Raw genomic sequence first — 12,916 nt, 5'->3', positions numbered from 1 at the left:
TGAGGGCCCTGAAAATACCCTGAAATTAGTAGGCCGTTACTAATAAGCATGCTAAAGTAATGAAATCAATCGGGAGAAATGTGACCCAATTAGGCCTAATATAACGGGTTATAGGTTAGGGTTAGCTGTTAGGGTTTAAGTTTTTCCTATTCAAAATTTGGAAATTCAAAATTTCTCCTATTCGGACGGACAGACACTCTGTTGTATTATGATAAATACAATAGGCTATCATTCACTGAAAACTGAGAGCTCAACAGAACAGTTAGACCAAACAGTATTACAATAATCAAAATTAGGCATAACAATTGCATTGGCAAGCATGATGAGGGTATCTTTTGGAATATAAGGTTTTACATGCTTAATTACACCACATCGCTTAGAAATACAGGAAGACATTGCATTAATATGATCAGACCAAGCCATGGTAGGATCAAATGTAACACCAAGGTACTTAAATACATCAACACGCTCAATAGTATCATTATTGTAATATAAACTAACATCTGTAAAGTTTTTTAACACCCTGCTAGTGCCGAACACCATGAACTTAGTTTTCTGAATGTTTAATGTAAGATTATTATTCTTGAACCAGTCAACAATTTTGGATAAATTACATTGAAGCTTTGATTGAAGAGTAGAAGAGTCATTAGCAGTACATAGTAATGTGGTGTCATCGGCATACATAGTACATTTACAATCAACACTATTAGAAAGACTATTAACAAATATTATAAAAAGAAGCGGGCCTAAAATAGAGCCTTGAGGAATGCCAATATTAATGTTTTTAAAATCAGATAATGTGGCATTAATGTTAACAGCTTGAGCTCTATTACCAAGATAAGATTCAAACCACTCAAGTGTTGTACCTTTTATACCATAGTTGCTAAGTTTTTCAATTAAAAGAGAATGGTTAACACAATCAAAATTTCAGCTCAAAATGGACAGAAACCCTTCCCGACAATTATTACTAGTATTATTTTAGCATTTTGAGTATAGAATTACAATTTTAAAATTTGAAGGAAATTGTACATTAAGGCTTTAAGGTTAAATCAGAAGGATTAAACTTTTTTTATACACATACTGTACATTTTTGGCAAGTCTGATTGAGTTTTATCAAAATTATCAAAGTTGAAGTCAACGAAACAGGAGGTAACATTTCAAAGCAAAAACAATCCCCTCTCACCATTGAGTCAGAGATGCATGCACTTCATTTTACTTGACTTTAGTAGTGACATAGGTGCTTTTATGTAATTGCACAGAAGCATGCCATCAAACTGCCCATGTATACATGTGCATACACTCTTTGAGATACGGTTGGCATGAGCGTTTTGATCATGCGACCAGCAAAATATGCACATGTGTTGCCAAACCCAAGGTGAAACAAAGTATGGTTTGTTTGCTGTTTGTGTTTTAGTGATAAAAGTGAGGAAGGTTTGAGTCAGATGGGGTACCCCTTCCATAGCCAATTATGTCACCGAGACACACTCTATACCTTCCTATAGTCCCCATATGATTTCTTAATGGTACGACAGGTGTAATTCTCCTTAACTTTACTCACATTGGGGCGTCATCAAGACATTAGCTGACACCAATATATCAGTAGGAGAATCACTATTCCACCATCAGAATTATCTCATGAAGGAAAATATAGATGTGGTTATGGATGCATGCATTCACTTGGAAATGTGGGACAAGGCCCTGGAATATGGATTGCAATCACTGGGACCATACAGGTAAAGGCCCTGAAATATGAGTTGCAGTTACTAAGATGCCTTATTTAAATTGCTGTCAGTGGAAAGACAATTACAAAATAAAATTTTCATTCATTTTGCAACTTCAGAAGCAATGAATAAATTGCTCATTTTGGATGATTTTTTTTATTATTTATCTTGAACTGTCCATTTTTTAAGAAAAGTGTAGGGCAACATAACAAATAGTTTAGCCATACTTTAGCTTATGACCTGCTTCTGTGAGTGTAATTTCAATGATAAGATTTATACTTCAAACATGAATAAAGTTTTTTCAATTCTGCCCTACAACCCTGATGACGATATACATATATGTAGCCTAGACAATTTAAATTCACATAAACATAAAACGAGGGGGGGAGCACCAAGCATAGCTCCCAAGTCACACTGATGCTTTCCCCCAGTCAAGTTTACAACGTACCATTGAAATATATCATTAATCAGCTGAGTACCAGGACACTTGATTATTGATCAATTAGCATTATTTAATTTGTAAATAGATGAATGGTTTGATTAAGCATATATGTAGATCATATGTGACATGATCAAGTGGAATGAGTCGGATGTCGCTAGTATTGATTTTGAGATTTTAGCAAAGAAAGTTTTCAAATTCTTTTTTGTTTTTATATAGTTTTCAGCGATTGATAAATTGACATAATTTCGCAAAAAAAAGTTGTATCAACATTGGGTTTTCAGTTTCTGAAAGCTCTAAATGTGCTTTTTAGAAACATGTGTAAAACTCATTTTTGACCAGGGTCGACATGTGACTATTCCCCTTGATCATATCACATATGTCCATTTGATTGATTAATTGAATATATGAATACAAAAGCCACCTAAGTCCATACTTTGGCCAAATTGAGTTAAGCATGGGAAATTGTTGCTATACATAGGCCTGTCATATGCATGAAAGAACAACTCAAATTCATTCTCTGTGTCTATTGGGCATGTGAAAAATAGCATGTATGAAAGAATCACCCAATTCCATGATTTGAGTCTTGTAACACATTGATTGAAATCCAGTATGTATAAAAGTCCACTTGTAACACATTCATTGCTAGAGAATGACTTTTGAACAAAAAATGGGTTTAATAAAGGAAAGTGTGTGGTTTATATTACATGGCAGAATGCTTATCAACATTATACATACCTGTGTGCTTTATTTTGTATTATCTTACTAGTGGTAATCTCATTCTAACATTGTTGTCTTTGTATATGATTCAAAAAACCACCTAAGTCCAAAATTTAAAATGAACCCCACGAAGTCCCTGAAATGCTAATCGTCATACCTAATACAGGTTAATCCACTCATTTGCACGTAAAACTTACCATATTGACCAGGTAAATCTAACTGAAGGAATTAAAATGATACACGGGTTTTTCTCTCAAAATAACTTCGCATGGACTTAGGTGGCTTTTGTATTCATGTATTCAATTGATTGATTGATTGATTTGAATTGGTTGCAGAGAATTTTATCCTGAGTACCATCCAGCAGTAGGTGTTCAGTGTATGAGGGTGGCTAAGCTGCAATTATTCCTTCAACAGCTACCAGAAGCACAGAAAATGCTGCAGCAGGTTAGTAAATTTACATCCTACTCAACCTAGTATGTGTTGAAACACAAGCAAGTATTTAGGCATGAGAATTTTCCTGCTTGCGCAGGATTTCCTACTTTTTTTGGTCCAAATTTTCACACTTTTTTTTTTTTTATTTCAGCCCGTTTTTGGTCTTTTTAGCCTCATTTCACACGCTTTTTCAGGCTTTTTCAAACTTTTCAGTTTCTTTTCAAGGATGATCATTCTCATGCCGGTATTGCAGGTGCTGTAGGAGACAAAGTTATATGAATGTTGTTGTTGCAGTTATTTTGAAATTATAGCCCAAATCTTCTACCCAAAATACATTCTCTCGTTTATAAATTAATGGACAGAGGCATTTTATATTATGCAACAATGGAGAAAGAGAGGGATTTTTTGTTGAAAATAATGATTGATTAAGGCCATTTCCAGGTAAAAATGCAGGTTTAGCAACTATGCAAAGATAAAGATATCTGCAACTACCAGTTTGCCAAAATTGCGCACAATTTCTCAGTTACAAGCCCATTTGTAATTGTTTAGCAAACTGGCCTGAAGTAGAACACATACAAACTAAGGTTAAATATTTCATTTTATTTCACTTTTTTCCTAGGCTCATCATATCATTAACATCACACATGGTGCTGACCATCCGCTGATGAGGACATTGAAAGAGATGTTGTTTAATTGTGAGGAGGAAATGAGAGTCAAACGGATGGAGTCACTCAATGAAGCTGAAGATATTGACTAAGAAACAATGAAATCAACTGATGGGTTGAGGAGTGCTCAGTGGTGTAGTTACTCAGCCTTTGCTGACTGGTGGAGGGAGGGTCATCATGAGTCTTTACTTTGATTTTACACAATTTGCCAAATTTGTTTTCATCATCACAGTACTCTTCAGTTGGGCTAATCCAGTTGAAATCCATGCACGCTATATAGAAGATATGACCTTCATCTCCCACACAGGGAGTGTAGATTTCAAATGGAGTCACACATTCAGGTAACCCCATTTGAAATTTACACTCCCTGTGTGGAAGATTAAGACCATGTCTTCCATAGTGGTGTATGGGTTTCAACTGGAATAGCCCATTGATATTTCACAGATGTACCAGGGCTGTGCCATATACTGCCTGTACAAACAGGGCAAGTCACTTTCATTGACAGCTGGCAGATTTTTGTCTAATATTTTCATTACAAACCTGAGCAGAACGTAATGCTTGCATACTGCTTTGGTAGTGATGATGACTTATCCCATAATTTAGATTTACGGTTGCTGCGATTTATTGTACTTCGTACATTTCAGATCTGTGAGTCCAGTTACGATAGATAGTATGTTCATTTCTGTTATAAGAAATAGATAAGCTTTACCACATTTTTGTTATTTGGCCCATATTTATGTCTCAAAAAAAGCAAATTTAGATACTTAATCCAAGTCTAGCATCGTATTTGCGCTTGTTCATGAGATATATAGTCATCATATCAACGACTGACTTAATTGGTGCAAACCAGTGGCTTATCTAATATAAGTACTCCAGAATCCCTGGATATATACCAACAGGTTGCAATGTACTGACAGGCCATTGAGACCAGGGCACAGTGCCCAAGCCACTGACTTGACAAGCCAAGTGACTACACCACTGACTTACATTTCATATTAAAACAATGGAATATTAGAAATTATGATTGTGCATAGGTGAAATCTATTTATATGTTGGATGGATACTTTTGCCAAAAGGGAAAATCCCTTAAATGTAAGCTTATAGACCATTCCTATGATTGGCATCTTCCTGCCATTGATGGGGTGAACTTCAATATTACATTTATGTCACATAATATACATACCCTATAATATGTGATCAATATAACATATTGCTATATAAATGGTAATATTCGCTTAGTTATTTTTGTGATTTGGAATGATAGAGATATTTTTTGCGAATGTTATTTCCATGATTGCTCAGTCCTGCCCTATACCTTATAATACATTATTACATACAATTGCGAGTTATTCATTTCTAAAATGTTCAAAAATAAAACCCTCACAAAAATTACCATTTATAGGGTTGCGAAAGCGAGGTCAAGAAGGGTATCACATGATTATTTATTTTGTTATTCTATAATCACATGATACCTTTCTTGGCCTCACTTTTGTTGTTTTATAGTGATATCGATGTTCACCATGATGCCAGCTATAGGAATTGTGTAGAAGTTATAAACACTCGTCTCTTTTCACAAGCAAAATTTTAAAGCTCTCATTGATCGGCACAATCAAAGATCGCATCATATTTAAAATGATTGATTTGTGGTAATATTCATCTATTTGGTATGGTGCATTTATAAAATGCATAAAAGTTGTATATATATATAAAAAAAAGCAACAGTACTACAATTCAATATATGACAAAAACAGTCTTTATTTTGTACCATTATGTGTATAAAATTAGAAATGCATGAAATGAGACAATTCAAAGCAACAAGAAATGTGAATTGTATAGGCTCCAAGCTAGCTTGTAATTTTATCTGAAAATCTATTTTTACAATTGGCTATTTAGGTGAGATCCATACACCACTATAAAAGACATGACCTTAATCTCCCATACAATGGGTGTAGATGTCATATGGAGTCACTCATTCAGGTAACCCCATTTGAAATTCACCCTGCCCAAGCTTAAAGTCATGTCCTCCATAGGGGGTGTATGGATTTCAATTGGAATATCCCAGTATAGTGGTCTATTAATTTTGATATGATAATTAATCATAATTATCATCAATGTGTGTATCAGCTCACTAATCATTATTGAGCAGGCACGTATAAATATGATGTATAACTATAAATGTGAATAATGATATTTGACTGGTGAACATGGTGAATAAAACTCGGGCATCCCCAGGTTTAAAAAACACTCTTTGTTAAAATCTAAGTTCTAAAATGTCTAAGTTTAAGCTACATGCTAAAATAGAATATTCCAACAGTGCTTACGCCTAACAAAAATGGTTTAATTGTCAATTTGGCATAGCATTAATAAAAGTTGTGGTAATTAAGTTGGGATTTATTTTATTAATTTGTTTTTGTTAAGACTACTAAATCGTACCTGTTTTTTAATACTAAAAGACAGTGATATATGCAGGATATCTTGAGATGGTTGAAATGCTTAGTTTCTTTATTTTTAACTTATATAACTTCAAATGGTCACAAACTACTTTATTCCATTTTTAGAGGATTTATTATCCATATCAAATTTAAATAACCTATTTGTTTTTCTTTTCCTCCCTCAAAATAAAAATATATATATTCAGGGTTAGCAGTTTATTTCAGGTAGGTTGGGTTACACCAGTTTTTGGCCTTGATTCAGTGGAATGATTTGTTGGAATACAAATCGTATGGAGAAATACTCTTTATTATTATGAACTTGCTAAGACCAATGTCAGAGAAATTGTCTGATGACATTAAAATGGATTAGAATTAAAGCACACACCCACCCCCCTACATGCAAACCCACCTACTCCCAAATACACACACATAAACATGTGCAAATGAAAGAGAAATAAGAAGGGAAAGAACTCAGAATATCACAGTTATTACCCAGATCTTTTTGTATGATCAAAGGGACTTTCAGAGATGCTTGAAGGACCAAAAAAATATGTAAAATTGGTTGATGAATCAAAGAAATGCCCTATTTTTAGAAATCTCTACTGAATCTCTACAGAATATGAAGAAAACTGAAAGGTTATGTCTGTCTTTGGGATCACGTTCCCTGTTGGATTTGCATTTGTCTCTCTCACCATAAAAATGTAGTGTCTGTCTTTTCAATTTAGGAGTTATTTACTACACCAGTGCACCAGTATATATATAATAGTAATATAATATTCTTAAAGCCCCCAAAAATGACATGTGTGAGGAAAAAAGTGTAGTTTAGGATTGATTGAACACTGAATGTCCCCTTAAGTCATGTAATGAAATATGACATACAGTAGTTTGAGGTCATTTACTGATATGTTCATTCTTCACAAACTTGCCTTTTCTGATCACATAATTTTGATTCAAGAATCGCCAGGTTGATTTTGGGCGTACTACACTTGGGTTTCTAGAGAATAACAGCAGTCCCTTGCCCAGATTGATGTGACCGCCCTGTTAATGCATGAGCAACATACGTGGAGCTTTATGTTCCCTTAAAGCGTGCCAATCTGCGCCGACCAACATAATCAACCAATCAGATTATCGGAATCCACTTCTGTGTTTACACTTTGTACAAAAAGTAAACTGTCGTTCTCTGCCACAAACTGTACATTGGTGAATATTCTAAAAGTGATATATGTGGGAAATTGTACAGTGTGGGATTTATGGATCCCTGAATGTCTCTAAATCATTTATGTAAATATGAAATACTTTACAGTACATATTTGAAATTTGTGATTATTTTTTTACAAAGTTATGGTGAATTGGAAACAAGTATTTTTATTTGTAATAAATTTATGAAATAAAATGATCATAATTGTCAATGTGTTTCTATTTTTGAATCCTGAGGTTTTGAAATAAAAAATAAATAAGTAACTTTCCAGTCTATTTGCCCATTGCACAGTTCTGCCATATGCAATGAGAACCTCAAACTGGCAATGGACATGAAAGGAAGAATTACATAACTTTTCACAATTAAATGCTTGTAATGTAATGCAAATGTTATATGACTGATTTGATTCCCATTTATGAATACCCTCATATTGTAAACCCAGGTAACAAAACACGCCAGATATGGCAAACTGTTTGAAATGTTGTTCCTAAGCGGAACAATTTGAGGCCACTTTGATCAAAATTGGAGCATTATTTACTTTTTGACCCTGTGGAGCCGAATGGTTGGTGGCTATCATAGCATGATTATTTTACAGCTTACTTTACTTTTATCCACTACTGTTGCCTTTCACAGCGTTGTGGGAAAATGTAACCTTCTTTCCTGGGCGAGTTGGGTAGCCTCACTCATGGTAATCCCATGTCTTGCGAGCACTTCCTTTACTGCATCTGCCCACCTCTTCCTTGGTCTTCCTCTAGCCTTAGTTCCTATTGTTTTGATGTTATACATTCTGGCTGCAGGTTGGCTAGGGGCCAGTCGCATAAGGTGACCGAACGATCTAACTTGTTTTGCTATATATTCTGTGAATGTTGTGGTGCCCACCATCTTTCTGATATCCCCATTCCTGATTGTTTCCCTCCTTGACTTACTAGTTGCACTTCTTAGGCATCTCATTTCACAGGTGATGAGCTTTTGGGTTGTTCTTTTGTTGAGAGCCCCATCATGGGACTCTCAACAGAAAGACTGGTAACAGAGCCATTTTATAGCTATTATCATTAAAATGGTGTATTTGTAGCAGTATCTTCAGTACATGTATAGTTAGTTTTGTAGAATCTTCAATAAATAGGTTTATTTTGTAACTATTTTGAGTAGATAACAAGCTTATTTGGTAGCTATCTTCAGTCAATTTGAAGCTATCTTCAGTAGGCAACAGGTTTATTTGGCCATCTTTAGTTGACATCAGATGTGTGTGATAAGTATCTTCAGTAGATAGCAGGTTTATGTGGTAGCTATCTTCAGTAGACAGCGTGCTTATTTGGTAGCCATCTTCAGTGAATAGGTTTATTTTGTAGCTCTCTTCAGTAGATATCTAGCATCTTTTCTAGCTATCTTCAGTAGACAACGGGTTTATTTGGCCGTCTTTAGTAGACATTTAGATGTATGTGATAGGTATCTTCAGTAGATAGCAGGTTTATGTGGTCGCTATCTTCAGTAGACAGCGTGCATATTTGGTAGCCATCTTCAGTGAATAGGTTTATTTTGTAGCTCTCTTCAGTAAATAGGTTTATTTTGTAGCTCTCTTCAGTAGATAGCTAGCTTCTTCTTTTCTAGCTATCTTCAGTAGACAACAGGTTTATTTGGCCGTCTTTAGTAGACATCAGATGTATGTGATAGATATCTTCAGTAGACAGGTTTATGTGGTCGCTATCTTCAATAAATAGGTCTTATTTTGTAGATCTCTTCAGTAGACAGCAGATTTGACCATCGTCAGTAGACGGATGTATGTGATAGACATCTTTAGTAGATAGCAGATTTATGTGGTCGCTATCTTCAGTAGATAGCATGCTTATTTGGAAGCCTTCTTCAGTCCGCCCGAGCTTGGCTGGCTCATTGTGTCCTTGAGCAAGACACTTCACTCTACTTGCTTAGTGCTTCGGAGGGCACTTTAAGCTGTCGGTCCCGTGTACATGCATATTTTCTCACATTAATGTAGTGTGCACGTTAAAGAACGTCACAGGCTATTCGAAAAGAGCAGGGGATCATCCTGGTACTGTTGACTGTACTTCAAAAATACACTCATTAACTCTAGGTTCCAGAGTTCTCCTCGTCTGGTTACAAATGTAGCGTTGAGGAGTATCAAAGCAGAAGCAGTAAATAGGTCTTATTTTGTAGCTTTCTTCAGTAGATGGCAAGCTTTTGTAGCTATCTTTAATCAACAGCAGGTTAATTTAGAAGATACCTTTAGTAGATTTAGATAAGTTATCAGCATTATTTGGTAGCCTTCTTCAATAAATAGGTTTATTTTGTAGCTATATTCATAGCAGGCTTTATTTGTAGCTATCTTTAGTCAACAGCAGGTTAATTTAGAAAATATCTTTAGATCGCAGGCTTATTTAACTATCTTCAGCTGTATTTTGTTGATATATTCAGTGAATTTGGTTACTTTGTTGTAGCTATCATTATAGCAGGCTTCTTTTTTTGATATCTTTAATCAATATCGGGTTTATTTAGAAGATATCTTCACCAGACAGGTTTATTTTCAGTAGACGGCAGGTTTATTAAGAAGACATCTTCAGTAGACATCAAATCACATTTGTGATATAATATCATCACTAGTAAATTTGGTAGCTATCAGGTTTCTTTTGTAGCTGTCGTTTGTAAATACTAGTTCGATATATTTAGTGTCTATCTTCAGTAGATTGTCTTATTTTGTAGCTACAGTAGATGTCTTATTTTGTAGCTATCTTTCGTTGACAGCAGGTTTATTTTGCAGCCATCTTCAGTGGACATGGACAGCAATTTTATTGGGTTTCTTCAATATACAGGAGATGATAGTTATCATCAGTATAAATACCGTAGCAGGTAGTAGCTATTTTCAGAAGATAGCGATAGCAGGATTATGTGATAGCTATCTTCAGTAGATAAGCAGGCTTATTTGGCTATCATCGGTAGATATCAGCTTATGTACCGTAGCTGTCTTTAGTAAACAACATATCGTCAGCCTGCTACGCTAAATGCCTAATTCATCAAATTTCCAGCCGCATTCTTCAATAACTTGTGGAATACATCGAAAGAGATGTATTCCACAAGTTAATGAAAAACACGGCTGGAAATTTGATGAATTATGGGTCTATTTCTCAGAAAATCAAAATTGCAAGTGAGAAACATGTAAAAATGACTTGGGCATTTAGCGTAGCAGGCTGACGCTATTTATTGTTTTTACCTTGTAAAAGGGATGTTTTTATGCTCCCGAAACGTCGGTTGTTTTGTCTTTTTAACCCTCAATTGTGGATGTTGTTGTACATATTAAACAGTTTTTAACATTTACTTTCCTTGGTTATGTACACTACTTGAATCTTTTTAAGATCCATTCAAAGTTTCCCTGCTGGTCAGTTGGTACTGTTTTAGTTTGCTTTTTTGCTGACGATATTTAGTCATACTTTCATGCGCTTGCCGCTGCGGCAATCTGCATGTCGTACCATATTGGGCCTATAATTCAGATTTCAGGGCTTCACAAACTGTGGGCCACGACCCAAATGTGGATCGCGAGCACTCTTTTGTGAATGGGGGTAGTGTACCTTGACTGAAAAGGAAAGAAATGTAAGTAAAAATTATAAATGGAAGACAATTGATGCGTAATTAAAAATAAGAGATATTCACATTTGAGTACAGATTCCATGCAGTGGCTTTGAGCCACTTTTACATTTGCATTATATCGCGAATTTCAAAAATCAAAATTATTTGATATTAGAAGAACATTCCTCGTATTCAGAATGCAATTTGGTGTGTCTGATGTGCTCTCAGATCCCACAAAAATACTGTACAAACGTTGCTATGCATTCCTTCAAGAGATATTGAAAAAATTTAAGGTATTGTGCAAAATTTCTCTACTTCCAAACAGAGCTTACTTGATGTGAGTTTTATTAATTTTCTTTATTTTTAATCAAACGATCCATGTAGGAGGCTATATATATATTACGTATATATTTACGTATCAAAGGAGATACAAGTTTTTTGATACAGATTTACCATAGTTACCAATTCACACATTTATCATGTTTATTGTGACAGTGTCAGATAGAACAATTCTTCTCTTACAATAAGAAGCTGTTTTGCTCTTTACGCAAATATTTCGTTTCACTTTATTTGTTCGAGGTTTTATGTGAAAGAAACATCACTACCGCAAAAGATTGAGATAACATAACAATAACGATTTATAGAAAGATCTTGGCACTTAGCAAGCAAAATATGCAATAATATTGCAGCTACACCTAATACAAATATCAGAGTCGGACAAATCTGACGAGAACAAATAACAGATCTGTCGTCAAGATGGTATTGGAAGTATCACAATATACGTACAATATTATAGCTGAGAAGTTCTATCATCATAGGTTTTATTGAAAGTAATTACTTACTATATACCCCGGGGGGTTCACTCCCATTGTGGCCTGTACACCATCCGCGATAATCAACTTTTGAAAAGCACCCTAAACAAGGATTTAATCCTTGGTTAAAAAGATACCCTAAGCGCCTGATTTAACACGCTAAACAGGGATTTCATTCCTTGCATCAAATTTCATACTCTAAATTTCATTTCCGCGTATTAGCAATTGCAATTTTGCTACCCTTTTTTCCAATTTTTCATGTTTTTTGACACCCTAAACACGATACGCGCGTATCGTGCCTACCCACGAAAAACTACCCTTTTTACGCGTTTTCATTATCGCGGATGGTGTACAGGCCACAATGGGAGTGACCCCCCCGGCTATATACACACATCACACGCCCTTTGAAGGCAATTTTCTTCAACTCTAACATATTTAACGGTCTTCTTATCGTGTCCACACGTAGATACTGTGTTTTAGCCAGAGCTAGACACAACCCTTACCATTGGTCTCTGTAAGGACCTCAACTTTGCTCCAACAGAAATATCTCAATAAATGCTCCATGGTTTCTGGTTCAGTGCCACATAAGCAGGTCACATAATTCTACGGTGTTTAAATATCCACACTTCTTGAGAGCCACTTTACATAGACCAGTGGTACAGTATCAGTTCTCACTCAAAAGGCACCTGCTTATTTACCTTTACCGCCTAAGTCAGATTTACAATGTTATTGGTAACATAATTTAGAATTATTTGACATTTGCATTTGATTTGCGTTATGAAGAAAAGGCGATTGTCAAAATTTAAAATATCTTGGCCCTTGGCCGCCGCCTGTTGCATCCCTTGCTTCATTCACTTAGCTTTATATTGTTTCTATATACAATAAACAAAAACCAGGGTATTACTTCTAAGGTTTCCCTCATAT

General features: G+C 35.2%; 1 protein-coding gene across 1 annotated transcript; it reads left to right on the top strand.

Moving 5' to 3' along the window:
* The first annotated feature begins 1,526 nt into the window (after positions 1-1,526).
* On the top strand, positions 1,527-5,752 carry LOC140137951 (histone-lysine N-methyltransferase SMYD3-like). The gene is made up of 3 exons (XM_072159761.1): positions 1,527-1,733; positions 3,216-3,324; positions 3,932-5,752. Exons 1-3 carry the CDS (start codon positions 1,636-1,638, stop codon positions 4,067-4,069), a joined length of 345 nt encoding a protein of 114 aa, XP_072015862.1. The 5' UTR covers positions 1,527-1,635; the 3' UTR covers positions 4,070-5,752.
* The last annotated feature ends 7,164 nt before the right edge of the window (positions 5,753-12,916 follow it).

This window comes from Amphiura filiformis, chromosome 17, assembly GCF_039555335.1.
Source record: "Amphiura filiformis chromosome 17, Afil_fr2py, whole genome shotgun sequence".
In the NCBI taxonomy this organism is placed as follows: domain Eukaryota; kingdom Metazoa; phylum Echinodermata; class Ophiuroidea; order Amphilepidida; family Amphiuridae; genus Amphiura; species Amphiura filiformis.
The sequence above is the reverse complement of the archived record's forward strand: the minus strand, read 5'-3'. Positions and strand labels throughout refer to the sequence as shown.